The 24,432-nt window shown below is 50.3% G+C and overlaps 1 protein-coding gene across 1 annotated transcript; it reads right to left on the bottom strand.

Moving 5' to 3' along the window:
- Positions 1-1,949: 1,949 nt before the first annotated feature.
- Positions 1,950-22,916, bottom strand: LOC147827533 (uncharacterized). Its single transcript, XM_087214233.1, has 10 exons — positions 22,554-22,916; positions 22,202-22,295; positions 16,801-16,868; positions 16,150-16,210; positions 15,750-15,824; positions 13,570-13,722; positions 12,827-12,931; positions 7,662-7,810; positions 3,544-3,659; positions 1,950-2,148 (listed from the first exon to the last, which is right to left on the bottom strand). Exons 1-10 carry the CDS (start codon positions 22,914-22,916, stop codon positions 2,001-2,003), a joined length of 1,332 nt encoding a protein of 443 aa, XP_087070359.1. The 3' UTR covers positions 1,950-2,000.
- Positions 22,917-24,432: the final 1,516 nt, after the last annotated feature.

Genomic DNA, 24,432 nt, shown 5'->3' with positions numbered 1-24,432 from the left:
GAACTCAGAACCTTGTACTTGCAAGGCAGGCGCTGGAACCACTGAGCTACATCCCCAGCCCAAGGCTTATATGTTCAGAGGTGGGGTTTGGCAGGTGCCGACCATGGGGGCTGCACTCATCCATGCATGAGTTCACAGTTCACTGTGCTGCTGGCAGGGGCCTGCTGCAGGGTGGGTCCCCGGGGGTGACCTGGAGGGGAGTTCTTGTCCCCAGATCCTCCCTTCTCTACCTCCTGGTGCCATGGGCTGAGTGGGTTTCCTCCACCGTGCCCTCCCCACCATGTCATTTCTGCCTTGGAGACACCTACCACGCATGGACTGAACCCTCTGAAACCGTGAGCCATTTAAACCTCTCCCCCTTTGATTTCTGGGGGGCAGGTATCTTGTCCAGCGACAGGAAAGCTGAGCAGTGCCACATGTTTATCTGAATAGTGAGATTCCTTAAGCCAACAGGTTTCCCATGAACGCCTTTGGGCTTCATGGCTCCGCCTTTCACTGTGCTGTGGTCTGGATGATTATCCTCCATGCTGAGTGGTCCCCAGCTCCCAGTGTCATTAGGAGGAGCAGTCCTCTGGGGGGCCCTGTGGCAGGAAGTTAGGGCACTGGGGTCCCTTGAAGGGGATGTGGGAAGCTGGGTCCTTTCTTCTCTGCTTCCCAGCTGCCATGAGGTTAGCGAGTTCCTCTGCCTCACACACCTGCCATCACGTGACCTGCCATGTGACCCACCACAGGGCCTCCAGGAGCCAAAATAAGCCTTGCTATTTTATATTACTGTGGAGAGCAGTGTTAGCCAAAGAGGCTCCATTTTGAATCTTACCCTCCATTGTACAGAGCAAGAGACTATGTTATGAGGAACCGCGTCCTTGCCGAATTAGATTGCCCTGGAACGTGATGAACGTTCTGTAACCCCAAGAAACAAGGAAGCCCATGAGGGTGGGGAATTCCCAAAGAACTAGAAAACAAGGAAGCAGGTGTCTCTGGATAAGGGTCATGATTAACAACCAAACTCACCTGCTGTATAAAAGAGAGGAGAAAAATAAATTTGGGCACTCGGTCTCTGGGAGCCCTCCCGACTCTATCTCTTTGTCTTTCTTTTTCTTCATCCTCCCCCGTTCAGGTACTGTTCGACAAGTGATGGCTGGCTCCATCATATTACATAGCTTCAAATAAGTGAAATGGAGTTCAGTGTAATTCTGATTAATCCTTCTCATAATTTGTCAAAAGTTAATATTTTTGCTGGTTTTTTAGAGACCGTGTTTTGCTGTGCTGTTCAGGCTGACCTTGGACTTGTGGACATTTTCCTGTCTCAGCCTCCTGAATGCTGGGATTACAGGCGTGCACCCCCATGCCCTGCAGGGTGTTTTTTTTTTTTAAACATTTATTTGGGGTATAGGATCTTGTGCTCTGCAGTTCAGGCTGGCCGTGAGGTCACTAGGTGGCCCATGCTGGCCTCAAACCCAAGCTCACAGTGATCCCCCGGCCTCTGCCTCTCGAGTGCTGGGATAACAGGCTGTGCCACATGCTTGATTCCAAATTTCCTCTTGTAAGGACACTAAGGACACTAGTGTGATTGGATTAGGGCTCACTCTAATGGCTTCATTTCAACTTAACCCACCCCCACCCCAGGCCTTCTTTCCAAATTCTGCCTTCTGAGGTACTGAGGGTCAGGGCTGGCACACGTGGACGTGTAATTGGGGGCACAATGGATGCTTCGTGCCTGCGGGTGAGAAATTAGAAAAGAAGGCTAGGGCTCCCTGTGTTTGAGGACAGAAAGGCCCTCAAATGCTCTGTCAGGACTTGTTCTACTTTATTATTCTCTAAAGTTACTGGCTGTGCTGGGATCTGAAGGCGCAGCCCCAGCTCCACGACCCCCCCCCCCCCCCCCCGCCACCGGTGCCTGGCCCGAGGTTACCACCAGGGGACTGGTGACAGCCCTGGGAATGGCCCAGGCCCTTTCCAGCAAGCACGCTGCCTGCGCAGGGTGCTGCGGAAGCTGCCCCTCATAAGCGGATCGGCGGCATCCTGCACACGGACTCCTGCGGCACGTCGCAGGCGACGTCGTTCCAGCCCCAGCTGCCCGTGGCCTGCCGGAAGCTGAGCACAGCGCAGCGCTCTTCTGGCCGGTTTGGCTCCCCCGGATGCCAGAAGCTGCCAAGCAGGGGAGGGAGGGCGGCTCTCAGTAGTGTTTGGAAAAGGACAATCCGCGGGCAGGGCTGCTCCCCGCCCCGGCAGCCTGGCTCCGCCCGGCTCTGCGCCTGCCCTGGAGCCCGCTCCCCGCTCCCCACCTCCGGTCCCCTGAACCCCAGGGCTCGCGCCGCTCAGCCCCTCGCGCACACGGCTCCTGCCCGGGCACTGATTCCCCAGTTTGGGCCGATGTCTCCTGCTTACAACTTTTATTTTGAGCAAGTAGTTTAATTTCCCTGATTCTCACTTCTCCTCTCTTACAAAATGGAGTCAACAATGATATCCAGGTATATTCGCATGGTTGATGTCCATGCCAAAGGCTGTGATGTTCGCTACAGTGCTTTAAAGTCTGTTTTCTCTCTTTTTTTGAGACAGGGTCTTGCTGTGTAGTTCAGGCTGGTCTTGAACTCACTATGTAGCCCAAGCTGGCCTCAAATTCATGGCAATCCGAGGGCCAGGGATTTAGCTCAGTGGCACAGCATCTGCCTGGCAAGCGCAAGGTCCTGAGTTCGATCCCAGGTACGGGGGGGGGGGGAGAAAATTCATGGCAGTCCTGCCTCAGCCTCCTGAGTACTGGGATTACAAGTGGGCATGACCTAGCCTAGCTCTTTTTGCATTTTTAATTTTGAGACAGTCTCACGAAGTTGTAAATTGTTCAGGATGGGTTCAAATCTGTGATTCTCCAACGTCAGCCTCCCAGAGACCAGGGATTGCAGGTGTGCACCACGCCTGGCTAGACCTTGTCTCTGAAACTAAAGGAACAAAAAGGCCAGGCCTGGTGGCACAAGCCTGTACTCGCAGCCCGAGAGGCTCAGGTAGGATTGTAAGTTTGAGGTCAGCCTGGGCTAGGTAGCAAGACCCTCAAAACAAACAATTTATTTCTTTTAAAGAAGTATCAGATTTAATTGATTATTCTCTGACATGTTCTCTGTTAGTTTAGAAACAAATGTGTAGCTAAAAGCACAGACTTTGATGTCAAATAGCTTTAGGGTTTTTTGTTTTGGTTTTTTTGGTGGTAGGGATCAAACTCAGGACCTTGTGCTTGCCAGGCAGGCACGGTGCCACTGAGCCACATCCCCAGCTGTTTTGTTTTTGAGATAGAGTCTCCCTGTGTAACCCCAGGCTGGCCCTGAACTCATGGTGATCCTCCTGCCTCAGCTTTCCAAGTGCTGAGATTGCAGGTGGGATTGGAGGCCTGTGCCACCACACCTGGCCCAGAAATAGGGGTTTTTTTGTTTTGTTTTGTTTTGTTTTAATGGTGTGGCATTTTGTGTGCTTCTTTGCTTCCTAGCTGATGGATGGAACATCCTAATGCCCTGTGTGGCCAAGACCAGGGTCCCTTTATCTGACTCTACTCACGTGGCACTTGCATTGTACAGCATCTGATCCACCCACTGCCAGTGCCTGAGACCCTCTGGATCCGACAGCCCTATGTAATACGCAGAACTATCTTCCAGGTTCTGGATGATAAAATCCTGGGGGAAGAAAATCAGGGAATCACAGCTTTAGGGCTCCAGTTGCAGTGAGTTCTTAGTGGCATTAGGGAGCAAAGAGGAAAGGGAGAAGATTCAGGAGGAGCCACGAGGCCCAGAAGTGCGGGTGTTATCTGCCTCTGCCGGAAGGACAGGATCAGCACTTGAGCACAGTGTTTGCAAACACAGGAGCAAGTCCCCACCATGACCACAGTGAGCCTGTCAGACTCCCTTCCCTTATCTCATTGCTGAACACAAGGTGTATCGAAAAATATAGTGAAAGGGGAGGGGGATAGAGCCCAGTGGCACTGGACCTGCCTGGCAAGTGCAAGGTCCTGAGTTCAATTCCTGGTACGGGGGGGGGGGGATACAGTGAATGATATTTATTTATTTATTTATTTGTTTTTTGGTACTGGGGATCGAACTCGGGTCCTTGAAGTCACGCAGCAGGCGGCAAAACCATTGAGCTAAATCCCTAGCCCCATGATTGATTTTATTAAAAAATCTGTTCCAGTAGAGGACACATTGCCATTAATCCCCTTTCAAACCCCTCACTTCAATTGCACTCACCCCTTAGTTCTTGCCGCTTTCTGAAGCAGCTCTGGGAGTGCTCTTTCATGAGGGTCTTTAGTTGTGCTATTGTGGCTGCCTCCATGTGCCAAATCCATTCAAACTGTTTGCCTTTCCTGGTCATTTTGACTTTGGGGAAGAGCCAGAAGTCTTATGGTGCCAGATTTAGTGACTAAGGTGGATGAGGAAGCAGCGTAATGTCTGCAGGGCTGTCTTTCTGTTGGACGGCACTGGACAGCAGCATTCACTGAATTCTCACCATGACTCATAGACACAAAAGGGCACAAAAGACATGTGTTGAAGGGATTAATGGGAAGTTATCTTTTGCTGTAATAATTTTTTATTTAAACATTCCCCATACATTGCACAGAGCTACATCCCAAGCCCTTTGTACTGTGGGACTATCTCAATAAATTGCTAAATTGCCTAAGCTGGGCTTGAACTTTCTTTCTTTCTTTCTTTCTTTCTTTCTTTCTTTCTTTCTTTGAGAGAGGATCTCACTATGTAGTTCAGGATGGCCTCAAACTCACTATGTAGCCAAGGATTTAGCTCAGTGGCAAAGCACCTGCCTCCCAAGCACAAGGTCCTGAGTTTGATCCCTGGTATGGGGGAGAAACACTATGTAGCTCAAGGTCTTGAACTCACAGCAATCCTCCCACCTCACCCTCCTGAGTGCTGGGATCATAGCCCTGTGCCACCACACCCAGCTTGGGCGTGAAGCTTCAATCTTCTTGCCCTGGCCTCCTGGGGTGCTGGATTATAGGCCTCTGCCACCATACCCGCTTGAATTGGACTTTGAATAGTTTTTACTGATTTTCTGTTCTGTATTCCAGTTTCTCTGCAGGTTAGTCTACTGTTAAGGCTGTGTCTAGATGTACCCCCCAAGCCACATGTGCTCATAGGTGGGGCTCTTTGGGGGTGGCTGGATCTAGGGTATGTGATGCTGGGATTAAAGGTGTGTGGTACTGGATTGCCCACTGATTGGCTTAGCATGGTTCAAGGTGTGGGTGGTGAGAGGGCCCACCCTGGGTGTGGGTGGCACCGAACAATAGACTTGTTGCCTCGATAGGATAGGAGGCTGCTGCTCATGGCTGGCTGCCCTCCTGCCTGCCTTCCATGGACTGTTACTCCTTTACGATATATATCCCTCTGCCATGCTGCCCTGCCTTGGAGCCAGCTGACTATGGACTGAACCTCTACAAACTGTGAGCCAAAACAAATCTTTCCTTCTTTAACTTTGGGTGTTGCATATTTTGTCCCAGAAATGAGAAAGTAACTAAGATATCTACTCTATTTTTTTTTCTTTTTTTGAGATAGGATCTCTCTAAAAAGTTCAGGCTGGACTTGAACTCACTGTGTAGCCCAGGCTGGCCTCAAACTCATGGCAATCCTGCCTCAGCCTCTCAAGTGCTGGGATTACAGGTGTGCACCACCATGCTCAGCTGCAGCTTTGTCTGTTCTGCTATTAAACCCACACACTGAGTTCTAATTCCTTGCATTTTTTAAATCTAGAATTTGTTGTATCTTCAAATTCATTAAGTCAAATATCATAATTTTCTTTTTCTTTTTTTGGTACCAGGGATCAAACTCGGGACCTTGCACTTGAGAGGCAGGAGGTGGCACCACTGAGCTAAATGCCCGGCCCTATAATTTTCTTTTTCTGTCATTTTTTTTTTTTTGGTACTGGGGATCGAATTTAGGACCTTGCACTTTCGAGCCAGGCGGCAGCACCACTGAGCTAAATCCCTGGCCCTTTTGTCATTGTTTTTGAGTCAGGTTCTCGCTATGTAATCCAGGCTGGCCTTGAACTCACAATGTGTTGTTGTTTTTTTTTTCTGGTACCAGGGATCAAACTCAGGATCTTGCACTTTGCAAGGCAGGTGTGGTGCCACTGAGCTAAATCCCCGGCCCTTGAATTCACAATGATCCTCCTCTCTCAGCCTCCTGAGTACTGAGATTACAGGTGTGTGCCACCATGTTCAGCTATACTTAGTTTGGTTTCTAGAGAAAGGGTCTCACTATATAGCACAGGTTGGCCTTGAACTTGTGATCTTCCAGCCTTTTCCTCCTGAATGCTGGGATCATAAGCATGCACTATTGCATGCAGCTTCTTAGGTTTGCTTCAGCTTTCTATTCCACGCCTAGCACAGCACCTAGTACTCAGCAGACTGCATGAATATTTCACAATTAGTGAATATCGTGGAAAAACTGGTAAGCACAAACCCCTAACAATGGCTCATGGACATTCAGAGTAATCTAAACTGGCTGTGGTGGCACATGCCTGTAATCCTAGCACTTTGGGAGGCTGAGGCAGAAAGATCAAAAATTTGAGCTCAGGCTGGGCAATTAAGTGACTTAGCCAGACCTTGTCTCAAGACAAAAAAGTTGGGGTTGGGGATGTAGCTCGATAGCACTGCACCTGCCTTGCAAGCAGGTCCTGAGTTTAATCCCCTGTACCAAAAAAAAAAAGTGCTAGGGGTTGCAGCTCAGTGCTAAAGTCCTGGGTTCAATTCCCAGTATTGAGGGGGGGCAAAGCATTGAGGTCAAAATATCCTTTCTTATTTGTACATTATTTGACTTTCTAAAATTTAACTTTAGATCTTTACCTTTCTTTTTGTTGTTTTGTTTTTTGTTTGTTTGCTTATTTTTTAGAGACAGAGTCTGGCTGTGTAGTTCAGGCTGGCCTTGAACTAACTCATGTAGCCCAAGCGAGCTTCAAACTCAGGGTGATCCTTCTGCCTCAGCCTCCTGAGTGCTGGGATCACAGGTGTGCGCCACCACACCTGAAAAACATTTTAATTTTTTAAAGGGATTGGGGTTTACTTGAGTGTTACAGCATTTGCCTAATGTGCCTTAAGTTTCATCCCAAGTTCTAGAAAAAAGAAGCAGGTAAGAGATGCACTCAACACGGTTTGAAGAACTAATACATGTGATCAGTGTGACTTTTTCTGCTGGAAAAATTGCCATTTTTCCATTCTTCAAATTTACTATTTTGAGCTGGGCGTGGTGGCGCACAGCTGTGATCCCAGTACTGGGGAAGCTGAAGCAGGAGGATCACCATGAGTTCAAGGCCAGTCTGAACTACAAAATGAGACCATGTCTCAACCTCCCCCTAATTTACTATTTTGTTCACCTTTGGTCCTAATGTTTATTAAAGTCACTTCTCTCAAGGTATAGTGGCACACTCCTGTAATTTACCACTCAGGAGGCTGAGGCAGGAGGATTGTTGTGAGTTCAAGGACAGCCTGAGCTAAATAGTGAGACCCTGTCTCAGAAGAAAAGAAGAAAAGAGAGAGAGAGAGAGGAAGAAAGAAAGTCACTGCTAAGTGATCTAGATTAAGGAGGTCCCCGCCTCCCAAACTTCTAAACTTTCAGGTCGACAAACAAGACCCTGGTTGGCTGGGAGCCAGCGCGGCCACCCGCCCTCCCCAGTACCTGCTCCTCCCGGGTGCGGATCACTGCCAGCTCGGCTTCCCACGCAGCACAGGCCTCCCTGCTCGCATTCCAAGGCTGCACCGCGGTAGAAACGAAGTAACAGCTGGCCTCGAACAGCCTCCAGGCGCTTGGGCAGCAGCCCCAGCTCTCTGGAACAGAGGGGGAAATGGAGAAAGAACCCTTCGTGGGAAGTTTGAAGTCCCGCTGGGTGCAGGGTCGCATACCTCTCATCCCAGCTACTCAGGAGGCTGAGGCAGAAGTATTACAAATTCAAGGCCAGCATGGGCAAGTTAGGGAGACCCTGACCCTATTTCAAAAATACACCTTAAAGGGCTGTGGATTTAGCTTCATTGTTCCCTGGGTTTAATCTCCAGGACTTAAAAAAAAAAATCAGTTTGAAGCCTTTCCAGAGTTCAGTTAGGTGCTCAGCGATCTCCTGCAATTCTGCGAAGCTGAACTAACTTACTGATGTGTTTCCCGACCCCAGGAGACTTCGCTCTAAGCAGGGACCAGCACACCGCTTGGAAAGCCAGGCCGTGTTTGCGTTTGGTTTCGCAGGCACCAGGACAGCTGCTGCCACCAGCGCAAATGTGGCTGTGTCCAAAATCGCAGGGGTCCCAGCAGAAATCTCGAGCATCCCTGGGCCTTCATTTTCCAACCCCCAGAAATGATCTTTTGGACAGATAATTTAAGTTGCTCCCTCACTGTGGTCATACATGAACTACATCTTTGGTGAAAAATAACCTTAACCAATTGTTATAATTTTATTAAGTATAGTCTTCAGAGTTTAACAACACCTCACAAAGAATGAGTTTAGAATAAGACAGACTTAGTCAGGCGTGGTGGCACGTATCTGTAATCCCAGCACTTGGGAGGCTGAGGCAGGAGGATCTCCATGAGTTGGAAGTAAGGCTGGGCTACGTAGAAAGACCCTGTCTCAAAAAAACAGACAAGACAAGGGAAAAAAAGCCTTTCTCTTATAGGTAACAGATTAATATAGTAAAGAGCAGGTTAGAGATGAATGAAATGGGAAAAAGAGTCATTCGTGGTATGAGCTACTGTTTAAAACTGGTGGGCCAGGGATTTAGCTCAGCGGTGCTCCATCTGCCTGGCAAGCACAAGCCCTGAGTTTGATTCCCGGTACCAAAAAACAACAAAACCTGACTGGTTATTATTAAGTAAGATCAACAGGAAGAGGACAGAGCTCTGGCAGCTGGATGGATTGCAGGGCCTTTAAACACAGAAGTAGTTTAGATAAAGCCCCCACTTCACCTCCCTGGGCAAGTGCCTTGCCACTCAGCCATGTCCCAAACACCACCCCCCTGTATTTTATTCTGATACAGAGTCGCACTAAATTGCCCAGGCTGGCCTTGAACTTCCAATCCTCCCACCTCAGCCTTCCAAGTGGCTGGGATTATAAGTGTGCACCGTTGCACTGGGCTAGACATGTTCTTAAAGCTATAGGAAGAGAGACAAGGAATTCCCACCCATCTTGTTGGACTGGCACTGCTCAACTGATTTGCAGGTAGGCGTGGCGGTGCACGTCTGTGATCCCAGCACTGGGGAGGGTGAGCCAGGAGGATTCCTGTGAGTTGGAGGCCAGCCTGGGCTACATAGGGAGACCCTGTCTCAGAAAACCAAAAACCAGTTAGGTCCCGAGTTTGATCCCTGGTACCAAAATAAACCAACCAAAAACCAGGGCTGGGGATTTAGCTCAGTGGTTCCACCGCCTACCTTGCAAGTGCAAGGTCCTGAGTTCGATCCCCTGTACCTAAATAAATAAATAAATATTCAAAAAGGGCTGGAGATTTAGCTCAGTGTGAAGTCTTGGGTTCTATCACCACAGAGAAAATAAACAAAACTGGTTTCTTTTTTGTTGTTGTTTTTTGGTACCGAGGATGAACTCAGGACCTTGCACTTGTAAGGCAGGTGGCAGCACCACTGAGCCAAGTCCCCGGCCAAAACTGGTTTCTTAAGGTCTGGAAAATTCAAAAGTTGAGGAGAGACAGCATTCCCAGAGGAGTGCACTGTGGGGCTGTGACATGTCACCAGGGTGATGCTTGTTATTCCACAGGAGGGTGCTGTGGGGACACGGACACTAAGGGACAGCCCTCTCAGAGGCTGGGGCAGGAGGATCGCAAGTTTGAGCCCTGCCTGGGCAACTTAGTGAGATCCTATCTCAAAATATTAATATATAAATGGCTGGGGATGTAGCTCAGTTTGCAGGCCTTGGGTTCAATCCCTGGGACTCCAGAAACAAACTACATGACAAAAAATGCTTGTAGACTTATAAAAACAGATAACATGATTACATTAAAACTTCCATCATTGAAACTTGACTTCCCCAACAGTGTCATGGGAGATGCATTTAAGTTTCTCGGTATTTCCTTTTTTTTTTTTTTTGGTACCAGGAATCAAACTCAGGACCTTGTGCTTTTGAGGCAGACAGCAGAACCCTTGAGCTAAATCCCTGGCCCTCTTTTTTTTTTTTTTTTTTTTTCTTAAAACATGTACTGAACTAGGCATGGTGATCTGGGAGGCTGAGGCAGGAGGATCGCAACTTTGAGCCCTGCCTGGGCAATCTGGCGACTAGCAAGACCCTATCTCAAACTGAGAAGACAGGATGGGTGGCTGAGCATGTAGCTCAGTGCGAAGGACCCACAACTGATCTTCAGGACCACAGAAATAAAAGAAAGAGACCAGGGATTTAGCTTAGTGGCACCGCACCTGCCTTGCAAGTGCAAGGTCCTGAGTTCGATCCTCAGTACTGGGAACAAAATAAAGAAAGGAAAATCCATGGCAATATGGTCACATGACTAGAAGACCAGTGTTTCTGACCCAGTGGGTCTGACTGGACCGAGTGGTCTCATGGTGAGGACAGACTCTGCCACCTGGGTTATGGCCTAACTGTTTTTCTTGGTACTGGGAATCAAACTCGGGACCTTGTGCTTTGGAGGGCAGGCAGCAGAACCACTGAGCTAAATCCCCAGCCCTAGTCATTTTTTATTTTTATTTTTTTACAACAAAGCCATTTATTTGCGATCAGTGTTTGAGACTCTGTACATCCTTCACAAAGTTAATTTTACATAATCTGATACTCTTAGAACTTAAACTTTGAACTGCTAGACTTTTATTTCCGTAGAACATCAGGGCTGGTATAAATTATTTTCCAGAAATGAGGTTTCCTTCTTTTTTTCTTACTGTCTGTTTTCAAGTTTTAGAGAACTAAATTTGCATTTGTTAAAATCAAAACGTAGGAAAGATGTTCTTCACAAATAATTGTGATCAAGTATGTGTTCAAAGACAGCAGGATAAAAGGGCTTTTTCGCTAACATTCTGTATCGTACTGTACTGTTGTTCAATAGGAATGAGCTCCTGTCATTTGCTAAATGAGTAGTGGGGAAGGGGATATGTTGGGGATTCCAGACCAGGTAACAGGAGCATTCTCTGGGCAAACCACAGGCAGGGGCCCCTGTGCTGCAACCATGCGGTGTTGTAGCCTGGAGCTACTCAGCCAGGAGCAGCTGCAGCCCCAGCCAAAGTTCCCTCATCAGTTCCTCTTCCTCTGCCTCCAACTGCCTCAGTTCCTCTTCCTCTGCCTCCAACCGCCCGTGCTGCTGCAGACACAGCTGTATCCACAACACATTTTGCCTGAAGAATAATCTCCTTTTTCTTATTATTTGCTGCACTGGGTCCAGGAAACAGCTTCTCCAGAGCAGCTAAAGCTGCACTTGCCTCTGCCACTTTCTCACTTGGACCTGCGCCTCTGAATTTCTGTTATCCACTTCTGCGTTCACTTCAAACCACTTGTTGTGGCTTCCACCAGCATCTGGGACAGGTTCCCACTTGACAGGGTTCCCACTTGACAGCTTGTCTTTTCCCCTGAGCTCCATTACAGCCTTTTTGCACATTGCTGTGAGGACGGGGAGGGCCCTGCATTCCTACCTCCAAGCTTCTGGAGGTTTCAGCTACAGAATTCCCAGTATCATTGCTTGACTCTGAAGGCACTGTTTCATTTTTGCTTTCATTATCTGACTTTCATGGGAACCCATTCATTCCATATCTGCATCAAAGCCTGTTGGGCATCATTGCCTGGAATACCTTCCCTGCTACATGAAGTTTGGCAGTTTTCTTGGATGCTCCTGAGGCTTCACATGCTGTGTCACTCACATCTACAGACACCGTGAAGACCGGAGCATTGTCCCGGCCATGTTTAAAGCAAATGTGGAAGAACAGAGAACAGAGCAAGCTGCTTTCTCTTCCACTTGACACAGCCGTGGGCCCTGCAGTGGTCGGAGGGGTGCCCGCTGCTCCCCTGAGCGGCCTGGCTGGGGGTATGGAGAGCCAACTCTCTCCAGTGGAGCTGGGGACCCTCCCCGAGCTAGGGAGCCCCGCCTCGGCTCTCCTCAGATCCCCCGGAGAGGACAGCCAAGCCAGGGAGCCACACTTCTGCCCTACTCTTTGGACCAGTCCTGGGACGGGGACAGCCAGTCCCAAGCCCTGCTCCACAGCTGATTCCCCATCTGCAAGTCTGCTTACTTCACTTCATTTCATTTCCTGTTATGAGATGGGGTTCTCACCATGTGGGCTAGGCTGGTTTTGAACTCCGGGTTTCAAGGAATCTTCCTGCCTCAGCCTCTGGAGTAGGCAGGACTACAGATGCATGCCAGCAAGCCCACTACTACTTTATTCTTCTGTTTGTTTTTTATTTTTTGGTTTGGTTTGGTTTGGAGACAGAGTCTCACCATGTAGTTCAGGCTGGCCTTGAACTCACCATTACAGCCCAGGCTGGCCTCCAACTCATGGCGATCCTCCTGCCTCAGCCTCCCGAGTGCTGGGATTGCTTTATTCTCATCCAAATCACATGTGTGTTATTTCTCAGTGACTCCAGAAGCCAAAGGCGAGGGCTGCTGTGACCAGCACACCTGGCAAGACCTCTAGGGCTGGCAGGGTCGGCAGGAGGAAGCGAGAGTTCTGAGGTCAAACCTAGCACTGTTTCCATTTCTGTCACTCTCATTTCAGAATGTGCGTGCAGGGTGGGTGAAGAGAGCCGCAGAAAAACCAGGCTGGGATGGGAAGGTCTCAGTGCCAAAGCCGTGAACTATCTGGCCGGGAATTGCATCAGTAGCAAGGGAAGTCTCGTTGCTTAGTAAGTGCGGACTGACCTCCTTCCGCCTCCCTCCTGCAGGCCACGCTTAGGTGTTTCTGATGGTCTCGTAACTTGGAAAGCCTCTTGCCAATACTGCTGTACACAGAATTATTCTGAGTCACTGGGAAAGAGAAAGAAGAATTAAGAATGTGTTCTCATTCCTTTTTTTATTTTTCCTGCTGAGGATTTTCCCCAGGGCCTTTACACTAAACTACATCCTCATCCTTTTTTTTTTTTTTTTTTGGTACCAGGGATCGTACTCAGGTCCTTGCGCTTGTGCCCTAGGCGCCGGAACCACTGAGCTAAATCCCTGGCCCCATCCCTTTTTTTTTTTTTGGTGTCGGGGATCGAACTCAGATCCTTCCGCTTGCACAGCAGGCGGCGAAAGCCCCATCCCTTTTTTACTTTTTGGTTTGTGGTGAGTCTGGCTCAGTGGCTAAATTGCTCAGGCCGGGCTCAAACTTGTAACCCTCCTGCCTCAACCTCCCAGAGTGCTGGGGTCACAGGTAAGGGGTGCAGCGCCACTCCAGCAGCAGTAAGGTTTGGAGGAGACTGAGGGTGGGGACTTAAAAAGAAACCCAGCAAGAGCACACAGCCTCCCACAGTCACAAGCACCAGGAGTAACCATGCGTTCCGTGGCAAGCATGCATCTCAGGTGCACACGGAGCAGTGTGTCAGGACAGGGACCCACTTTTCCAGGAAACCTAAAATGTCACAAGGAAGAGGACCCGGGCTGCCACACTGCGGCAGGGCACTCACCCAAGGAGCTCAGGATGAAGCAGGTGCAGAGGAGGGAGACAGACAGCGCAGCCGGAACCCAGACCTCTGCCCACAGCTGCTTTGGGCTTCTCCCTGTCACCCACGGGACACAGGTGCAGCCAGGATCCGACCGGAAACCGTGGCAACTGTTTACTGTTTCAAAACATTTATTGCAGTAAAAGATGCATTCCCACTGGTCCCACTCAGAATCCTCCCCCTCGCTCCCAACGCACTTATCCCATGGTTCTGCCACTTTCTGAAGCAGTTCTGGAAGTGCTCTTTCCTGAGAGTCTTCAGCATACTGCCGCGACTGCCTTTTCTGTCCTGCACCCATTCAAACTGATGGCCCTCCCTGGTCATTTTAACTTGGGGAAGAGCCAGGAGTTACACAGTGCTAGATCTGGTGATGAGGCAGCACTGAAATGTTTTTGGGTTTATTTTTGGTTTTTGAGACAGGGTCTCACTGTATAGCTCAAGCTGGCCTAGAACTTGTGGTGATCCCCCTGCCTCAGCCTCCCAGTCTGGTATTACAGGAATGCGCTACCTTCCAGCTGCACTGTGATGTTTTTACAAGCCCCCCTTTCCATTAGATGGCGCTCAGCAACAGCACCTCCCATATTTTTTATCATACCTCACGGAGACACTCATGGAAGAAGACTTCCAGAGCTGGCTCAGAAAGTGGCAAGATGGGGCTGGGGATTTAGCTCAGCAGCACCGCACCTGGTGGTCAAGCCAAGCGCAAGGTCCTGAGTTTGAGCCCCAGTACAAAAAAATAAATAAATAAAGGGGCAAGATGATGGGATAAGTGTACTCCAAGCACAGGGGAGATTTTGAGGGAAAGTAATAATGTCTTTTTTTGGTACCAGGAATCGAACTCAGGACCTTGCACTTGCCAGGCAGGCACAGTGTCACTGGGCTAGATCCCTGGCCCACCCGGGTAATATGTCTTTTACCATAATTTTTAAAAATTTAGACACTGGCCATATATTTTGATCATACCTCCTATAATCTCCACTGCTGAGGATGGGGAAACCACAGCCCCCAGGACCTTATGAGCCACAGTAAAATCTGGCTACAGATGAATCTCATTAAGGAAGGAACAAGTGTGACAGTAAGTGGAGCCCATACACATTCCCTTAGAATGGCAGGCAGGCAGGCCTGCCTCCCGGTAATCCTAGCACTCTGGGATGCTGGAGCAGGAGGATCCCAAATTCAACCCCAACCAGGGGAATTTAGTGACTTACTGAGACCTCATCTCAAAACAAAAACAAAAAACAGGGCTGGGGATGTAGCTCAGGGTGAACGCCCTGGGTTCAATAGGGTACCACAAAAGAAAACAGCATTCCTCAGATGTGTGTGGTGGCACAGGCCTGTAATCCCAGGCAGGATTGCTACAAATCTGAGGCCAGCCTGAACTACATAGTAAGACCCTATGGCAAAAAAAGAGAAGAAGCCAGCCATGGTGCTGCACACTTGTAATCCCAGTGCTCAGGAGGCTGAGGCAGGAGAAACACCTTGAGTTCAAGGCCAGCCTGAACTACAAAGGGAGACCATGTCTCCAAAACAAACAACCAAACAAACACAAAGCCCAGAATTTCTCAGAACAAAGGACCAAAGACAAATTTAGGCAAAACTGAGTAAAGGCACTTTCTTTTTTGTTTGTTTGTTTGTTTTGTTTTTGGGGTACCGGGGATAGAACTCGAGTCCTTGTGCTCACAAGGCAGGCAGTGGAACCACTGAGCTAAATCCCTGGCCCTAAAGGCACTTTTTGATTTCCAACACTCTTTCCTCACACCCTTCCCACAATTTTCTCCCTTTGTCCAACATCATTTTGTCGTTAGTTACTTCATTTCTCACTTTTATGTATTTGTCATTTAGTTATTTGGGTACTGAGGACTGAACCTTCATACTAGGGCCTTTGCACTGAGCTACATCCACAGCCTTTTTTCTTTCTTTTTTTTTAAACAGGTTCTTGCTTCATAGTGTAGGCTGACCTTGAACTCACTATGTAGCCCAGGCTGGCCTCAAATTCTCAGTGATCCTCCTGCCTCAGCCTCCAGAGTGCTGGGACTACACGGGCACACCCGCTCAGGGTAATTTCCCTGCTCTTTCACAAAAGCTCCCAGCCTCGGGCCTGGCCTCCTCCTTCTCTAGACGCGAGAAGCGCAGCGCGTGCTCACCTGTCCCCTGCAGCCGACCTCCCAGCGCCATCGTGTCCCGGGATCGGCCGCGCCGATGGTAGCTCGTCCTCAACTCTGCAGCAGGATGCAGGATGCACAGAATGGGTTTTCAGGTCCTCGGGGAATCCGGTCTAGGCTCTGCGCACCTGCGCACTCCCTAGGGAATCCGCCCCTGTCCAAGGGTTTCATCCTTGTAGCTTGGTGCAGAGCGCACCTCTTGGCCCAGCTACTCCGGAGGCTGAGGCAGGAGGATCGACTCCGCCTGCGCGTTGGAAGCCAGCCCGGGCAGCACAGCAAGCATATTGCACATTGCTTGGGAAGAACTTAGACCATCTCAGCCTGGGAGGTGAGCCAGGGTCTGCTAGCTTGGGGATGGAGGTGACAGAGAGGAGCTGCGGACCGGAGGCGTCCGGCTCCCTCCCACCCAGGGTCTTCTGGCGCCGCTTGTCCTCCTCTACTGCCTGGGACAGAAGGTCTGGGGTTATCGGAAGACCAGCTGAGAGCCACTCAGCATAGAGGGAAGAGAAGGGAGAAAGAATTTGCTTTTGTTTGTGTTTGTTTTGAGACAGAGTCTGGCTGTGTAGTCCAGGCTAGAGTTGAGCTCCCAAGTCACCCAGGCTGACTTTGAACTCAGGACCCTCCTGCCTCAGCCTCCGGTATTTGGGATTACAGGTATGTGCCACCAAGGCTGGTAGAAAGTACAGTTTTGAGCTAGGAGGCTGAGATGTTTTAGGAGCAGAACAGGAAGAAGAGAGCTCTTTGTAGGCACTTCACTCCTGCAGATCTGCACACACACACACACACACACACACACACACACACACACACACACCCAGGCCCCCTGCTCGGACTTGACCTGGCCCGGCCCGGCCCAGGAGCCTCCCTGTCCCCCTGCCCTGGCCTTGGGTGTGGGGGGGGCCTGACATTCTCCTTCCAACATACTGTGCCGAGTGAGGAGGAGCAGAGGCCAAAAGAGAAAAACAACCCAAAATAAAGCAAGTGTTTAAAGCAGAGAGAATGGCAGATTCTCTTGGGAGCAGAGCAGAATTACCTGCAGGCCCAGGCCTGAGTGTGACAGCGGAGGAGAGGGCTCAGCAGCAGGGACGACAGCGCTGGCTGCTGTGGGGAAGGGAACAGCTGCTCAGAGGCCCAGGAGAGCAGCTGGTGGGCGGGTAGGGGCCCCGGGCTGCAGGCAGGAATGGGCAGCTCCCTAGCTTCGAAATTACCCAGCTGGCCTCAAACTTTCGATCTTCCTGCCTCAGCCTCCCAGAGAGTTGAAATTATAGGCGTGTTCCACCACACCCAGTCAGACACTGTACTTCTTCACAACTGGCAAAACAGCCAGGCCCCAGGGCTCGAGCCTGAAATTCCAGCTACTTAGGAGGCTGAGACAAGAGGGTTGCAAATTCAAGGCTAGCCTGAGCTACTCAGCAAAATCCTGGACAAAAATATTAAAAATGCGGAGCACACCTATAATCTGGGGACTGGGGAGGGCACGGCAAGTTCGAGGCCAGCCTGAGCTCATGAAGAGCCTGTCTCAAAACAAAACAAAACAACCCAAAATGAGAACACACACCCTGGAGTAAGAAGAATGGCAGGAGGCCGGCTCGGGAGGAACACTTCCCGCAGGCACCCGGCCCCAGGTTCAACCCCGGCACCCCAGAATGACTCTCTACCTTTGGTGGCTTCTACCTGACAACTACTCACCACCTGGCTAACAGTGCTGAGGGCCAGCGATTTGGACCCAGCTCCCCACCCTTTGCTTCCTGCCAGATTCTCCAGGCGGCATAGCCTGGCGTGGTGGCAGGAGGGCCCCAGATGTCGCAGCAAGGGAGTGAGCTCATTCACATCCTTTTATTTCTCACTCATAGATCTAGTGTTTCTTTTTTGTTGTTATCGGGAATCGAACTCAGGTCCTTGTGCTTGTGAGGCAGGCAGCAGAACCACTGAGCTAAATCCCCAGCCCGATCTGTTGTTTCTTTATTACTACTTACATACTTGCCATGCAGAATGATCACATTCATCATCATAGGAAATTTCTACCTGTACATAATATGTCTTTTTTTTTTTTTTTGAGACAGCGTCTCACTGTGTAGTTAAGGCTGGCATTGAACTCACTATGTAACCCAGGCTGGCCTCAAACTCACAGTGATCCTCCTGCCTCAGCCTCCTGAATGCTGGGATGACAGGCATGTGACAGCAGGCTCGGCACATAATATGTCTTAAATCCTTTTTTCCCATTCCCCTCCCTTTGACCCTTCTTCCCTTCCCCATTTACAAAAATTTGTTTCCAGTTTTTCCTTCCATTTTTCCTTAATCCCTTTCTCCTTTCTTCCCTCCCCCTGCCTTGCTCCCATCTGAACATGTTCTTCTCACTTTCCAATGTCTATCCTCCATTCTGCTCCTTACCTACCCTTTGGGTTTCTCACACAAGAGAAACAATGCAGTATTTAAACTTATGTGCTTGATTTATTTCACTTAAGATTATGGTCTGGAACCGCATCCAGCATCCACTTACCTAAAAATGTCTCAAGTTTATGGAGAGTAATACTCCATTGTTTATAAATACCATATTTTCCTTATCTACTCATTTGTTGATGGGCATATGGGCTGTTTCCAAGATTTAGCAATTTTAAATTGTGCTGCTATAAACATGGGTGTGCAGGGCCGAGGATTTAGCTCAGTGGTTCCAGGGCCTGCCTCGCAAGCGCAAGGTTCTGAGTTTGATCCCTGGTACAAAAAAAACCAAACAAACATGGGTGTGCATATATTGATGTGGTGTAATGCTTTTAACTCTTTGGGGAAGATACCAAGAAGGGAAATTAGCTGGGTCAAATGGAACCTCTAGTTTTAGTTCTTTTTTTTTGGTACCGGGGATCAAACTCGGGACCTTGTGCTTGCAAGGCAGGCCCTGGAACCACTGAGCTAAATCCCTGGCCCTAGTTTTAGTTCTTTGCGGAATCTCCACACTGATTTCCACAGTGGTTGCACCAGTCTATGTTCCCACCAGCAGTGGAGAAGGGTTCCTTTTCCCCACAGCCCCACCAGCATTTGTTGCTTGCTTTTATTTGTTTGTTTGTTTATTGTTTTGGGGGAGGTACTGGGGTTTGAACTCAGGACTTTAGGCTTGCCAGGCAGGCACAGCGCCACTAAGCTACATCCCTTGCCCCAGCATCTGTTTTTGGCTGATTTCTTGATAACAACCATTCTTTCTGAGTAAGGTGGAATCTCAGGATTGTTTTCACTTCCATTTCTTGAATGACTGGTGCTGTTGAGAATTTTCATCTGAGAAGTGTCTGTTCATCTCAGATGCCCATTTTTGGATTGGGTCTTTATGGGGGGGGCGTTGTAAGATTTTGAATTCTTTATATTTTTTAGATGTTAGTCCTCTGTCTGAGGAGTAACTGGCAAATTTTTCCCATTGTGTGTTGTCTCTTCACTCTGTTGGTTTCTTTTGCTGTGCAGAAGCCTTTTAATTTGGTGTGATCTCAGTTGTTGATTCTTTGTAATATTTCTTGTGTAATAGAGGTTTTGTTCAAAAGTCTTTGCCTGCACCTATGTCTTCCAGAGTTCTACTTGTTCTGTCTTCCAACCAATTGTTTCTGTTTTTGTATTTATATTTTTGATCCATTTCAATTTTAGTTTAGTGCATGGTGAGAGATATGGTCATATGCGTTATTTATTCATTTATTATTTATTTTCGGGTTTTTTTGAAGCAAGCTCTCACTATGCAGCCCAGGCTAGTCTCAAACTCCCAGGCAATCCTCCTGCCTCAGCCTCCCGAATGCTGGAATTATAGGCCTGGACCACCCTGCCCAACTTGCTCCTTTGAAAGAAAATGAAGCCACTCGCCCGGTCGGTCCCTGTCTCACGGGCCTGGAACCCACTGAGGCCTCGGGAAGGAAGGCTGCCAGGGGCTGGACAGGCTCCTCCGGCCTCGCCTAGGAGGCTTCCTGTCCTGGCGTCTGGCTTCCTGTCCTGGCGTCGCTGTGGTCCTGGGCCGTTCAGCTCCTCCAGGCCCGGCCATGTGGTGGCGCTAGTCTGTCCCAGCGTGAGGAGCCCGTGCCTTGGCCCGTGTGGGTGCAGGCCTTGCAGCCACACGACCCATCTAACGGTGATCACCCCAGTGTCCCCACCTCCAGCGACCTGGGGCTGTTAGTTTGGAACCATTGTCATCAGTGTGGGTTCTTGTTTTTTGCCTTTTCAGTGCTAAGGATCGAACTCAGGGCCTTCACACTGAGCTGTTTTCCCGGCTTTTTTTATTTTTATAATTTATGTATCAGGTTTTGAAAAATTGAGACAGGGTTTTGCTATGTAACCCAGACTGGCCTTGAAGTCCTGGAAATCCTCCTGCCTCAGCCTCTTGAGTGCTGGGATCCCACCACACCTGGCTCAACAGTTGGAAATTTAAATAAGCATCTCCACGTCTTATCTCAGACCAAGACCTGGGGCCACTCTTGCATTTCCCCCAGGGCCAGTTCTCCCGAGCCCCAGTCCTGCCCAGAGCCTTCTCCCTCATCCCCTAACTCAACCCCGCCTCGCCTTCCCGGGTCTTCCGCCACCCTCAGCCACCAGGTTTTGTTGACTTTGGCTTCTAAGTATTTCTTCACACTGCCCCGCTTGGTCTAACTGCCACTTTTTCTTTTTCAGCACTGAGGCTTGAACCCAGGGCCTTCACTCTGAGGTGCGTCCCCAGCCCTCTGGTTTACTCGTTCACTGTGGAACAGGGTCTCCCTGGACCCACAGTGTCACCACCCCGTGCCCCGCCGGGCCCGGCCAGTTCCTTTCTAGTCTGCGGGGTGGACGGCAGCTGGGAGTCAGCTGCAGAGGCCTCTAGGTGCTGATTGGCTCCTCGGGCGGAGTCAGAGGCTGTGTGCGGATGTGGCCCTGGGAGTGGGACAGGGTGTGAGCTCCTCCTTGGGGTGGAGTCCCAGGGCTGTGTCCGGAGGGAGGAGCCTCGCAGGACACCAAGTGCCCCGCAGGCCTGCACTCCTGCAGTCACCTTCAGTCCCTGCACCTAGGACCCCCAGAACTGTGAGTCAAAACAAATCTATTGTTTGTGTGGGGTTTTTTTTGGTACCGGGATTGAACTCCGGACCTTGCGCTTTCGAGGGAGGCTGCGCTGGAACCACTGAGCTAAATCCCTGGCCCCAAAACAAATCTATTGTTGTTTGAGGCAGCATCTCCTTAAGTAATTCAGGTTGGCTTTAAACTCATTCTGTAGCCCTGTAGCCCAGGGTGGCCTTGAACTCTAGGTGATTCTCCTGCCTCAGCCTCCTGAGTGCTGGGATTACTGGTATGCTCCACCACACCCAGCCTCCTGGTTAATATTTTACAGGAGAAAAGTGTGGCCCCTGCGAGGCTGAGGGTGTCGGGGCTCAGCTGGTGTGAGGTCCTGGGTTTGTCCCTGGCCCCTGGGGGGCAGTGGTGTCTGCAGTGCTCGTATGTCACAGTGTCCTCTCCACGGCCAGTCCTTGGCTTCATCCTTAGCTTTTCTGTGCCTGCCCTTGGCTGTGGTTTCTCAGGAAGCTCTCAGTCTGTGTCCTTTTTCACGGGACAGAAACCTCTCTGACTCTTGCGGTTGGAGTCCCAGCGTTCCTGCACTTCCGAGGCAGCATGGCTCGAGCTCCCTTTAGCAAAGAATCTGAGGCTGTGGACGCAAACGCTCTATGTGTTAGAGAATTTTTCTCTTTCTTTCTTTTCTTTTTTTTGAGATGGGGCCCCTAGGTAGCCCAGGCTGGCCTCAAACTCACTACACTCACTGTGATCCTCCTGCCTCAGCCTCCTGAGGGCTGGGAGTACAGGTGTAAACACCACCATGCCAGGCTATATTGGATTTTCTTTTTGAGGCAAGATCTTTCTATATTGCCAAGCTTGGCCTCAAACTTGAGACCCTCTTGCCTCAGCATCTGGAGTAGTGGGATTATAGACGTGTACCAGCACACCTGGCTGGATATTTTGTTTGTTTTGTGTCTCCTGACACAGATTTTTTTTTTTTGGTACTGAGGATCAAACTCGGGTCCTTGGGCTTGTGCAGCAGGTGGTGAAACCACTGAGCTAAATCCCCGGCCCCTGACACAGATTTTTTAGACCTGGAAAACATGCCTGTCTTCCAGAAAAAAACCCAAACCTGGAAAACCTAAGATCCCTGGCGAATTTATCAGCATCAATCACTGTCCTTGCAAAACTCAGACTTCAGTCAGGAAATGCTCTGTAATCAAAGCCATGCTGTGTCCTGCTCGAGTCCCATGGCTGATGTGGCCTCGAGACGAAGCTGCTTCCCCGGGGCCGCTGCTCCACCCTGGAGCATGCATCCCTCGAATTTTGTCCTTGGAGCAAAACAGCCTTGGATCTTTTTGAGTCTATGCCACTTTCTAAGCTCTGCAACCCGAGACCGCCCTTGCCCCTCCCAGGTGCCGCCTTCCTCCTGTGTGAGAGAAGAGATGTGTGACCGATAGGGGTCGCCGTCCACAGCTTCCCCTTCAGGGGTCCACCGGGGCTCTTCAGACTCTGCAGACGCTGAACGCCCACTTTCAAGAGCTGCAGCTGCCGGAGAGTAAGAAGCACCAGAACGTGACTGGTTTTGGAGCTGGGCGTGGTGGCACGCATCTATAGTCACAGCACCATGGGAGGCTGAGACAGGAGGATCTCAAGCTCGAGCTAGGAATGTAGCTCACCGCAAAGGCCCTGGCTTCGATCCTCGGCCGCGGAGAGAAAAGATCATGCTCTTGGGTAGGGTGGAGCGCCCTGGCTGCACAGCAGGCTCCAGGGCGGTGTAAGCATTTCAGCCCATCACTAACAGACCCATTCTCCTGCGTCCGGGTGAGTGAATCTCAGCTGATCTCCTCTCCCTCCAGTCAGGCCCCTGTGCGCGGTGTTTTGGAGGCCGGGCGGGGCGCTGGGGGTGCCCTCTCCCCGGGTGCCCAGGCTAGGCCCCCTGAGGCTCAGCGCCAGCCCCAGCCTGGCTCTGGGGTCCGGGGGCCCGCTGCTGTGGGCAGCACCTCGGACAGCTCCAGGCCGCCACAGGGACTTCCCCGCGGTGGCCGCTGGGGGCCGTGCGGGACCGGGGCGGTCCCAGCCGGGGCCCAGTGACCCCACGAATGCGGGCAGACAGCGGCCTCCCCGGCTGCTCTCAGCACGGCTGCGAGGCTGCAGCTTCTGAAGCATTTTCTACAGCTAAATTCCTCCAAAGTGTCCTCCACTTTCCTCCTATTTGTCCAACAGTGACACAGGCGACAGAATGCGCAGGCAGACCAGTTTTGTATCTTCAGTGGGGGCGTGGCCCGGCAGGAGTATGTCTTTGTTTTGGGGGGGGGGTTGATGTTTTTTCGAGTCAGGCTCTTGCTATGTAGCCCAGGCTGGCTTTAAATTCAAAAGGATCCTCCTGCCTCAGCCTCCTGAGTACTGGAATTATAGATATGTGTCACCACGCCTGGCACACATTTCTCAATTTTTGCCCACTTTTTAGAAGTTTCCCCTTTCTCCTGCTAATATTTTATTTTGAGACAGGGTCTCCTAATTCAGAGTTGCTCAGGCTGGGCTTGAACTCTCATTCTTCCTGCCTCAGCCTCCCAGAGGGCAGGACTTTTGTGGCTTCTTTTGGCACCCTAAAGTGCTGTGACTGTGGGGTGTGCTTGAGGCCCCAACTTGGTCTGTCCTCTAACTCGGGTCGAATTCAGGGCATTTAATGACTTCATTTTTTCAAATTTGAACTGTGGGGAGGTAAAGTTATTTCTAAGAGCTCTGAATGTGTTCCCTCGGGAACAGACTTTGCTCGCTGAGGGCTGCCCTTGGGGAAAAGCGCTGTCGACAGCTAAGCCAGGGAGGAGCTAAGCCAGGCAGGAGCATGGGCAGCCACATGGCTGGGCCCCTCCGGGGAGCTGGTGCAGGGATGAGGGCTCCATCCCTGTGGCCAACGCCTGAAATGAAGATGCAGTGACCAGGCCTGCCCACTTTCCGCAGCCGAGGTGAGTGGTGACTAGCAGCTGGCCTTGTGCAGTCCAGGTGGACACCAGTCCCCAGGCAATGACCGATCCCGGGAAGCCACCTTCCTGAGAAGCCCTTTGCTCTTCGCATGCTCCGAGACCTGCTTCCGCTGGGTCTGTACTCCGAGTGGCTACACTTGTAAGCTTATGAGTTGTGTCCCGCGCTGTACCCAACTCACCTCCTGATTTTGCTACATAAAACGTCCCCTGTGAAGTGAGGTCCTTGGCAACCCGTACGGCCCCCTCCTGCCTCTCAGGAGCTAAAATCTCCCCATCAAAATAAACACTGCCTACTCTTAGCCTCTGTTGTTCCTTAGAATTCATTGTTTTATTCTGGGGAACACGAACATGGTGCATTGGACACTGAGCAGGTCGGGAGTTACAGTACTCCCCATACCAATTGGAGGTCCGGCGTCATCCCTGTATCGACAGGGTCTGAATTTCTGAGTCGCTACAAGCCAGGCTGGAGGAGAGGAACCCAGAGTGAGCCCCAAACCGTAGCCCCTCAGCCAGGGCCGGTGGCTGCTGAAAAGCTGCAGTGAGCAGAATGAAATAGAAACCCGGCCTTAGCAAAGCCAATGCCACCAATCTTTTGCTCTACTCTTATTTATTCTTGTAATCTATAACATCTCATTATTTTCACACATTTTGTTACAAATCTTTAAAATCTCAGTGCTTTATCAAAATGCCAAATCATA

The sequence above is a fragment of the Heterocephalus glaber genome, unplaced genomic scaffold (genome assembly GCF_053883595.1).
Source record: "Heterocephalus glaber isolate CG9 unplaced genomic scaffold, H.glaber_assembly_v1.0 deba00001444, whole genome shotgun sequence".
NCBI classification, from domain to species: domain Eukaryota; kingdom Metazoa; phylum Chordata; class Mammalia; order Rodentia; family Bathyergidae; genus Heterocephalus; species Heterocephalus glaber.
The sequence above is the reverse complement of the archived record's forward strand: the minus strand, read 5'-3'. Positions and strand labels throughout refer to the sequence as shown.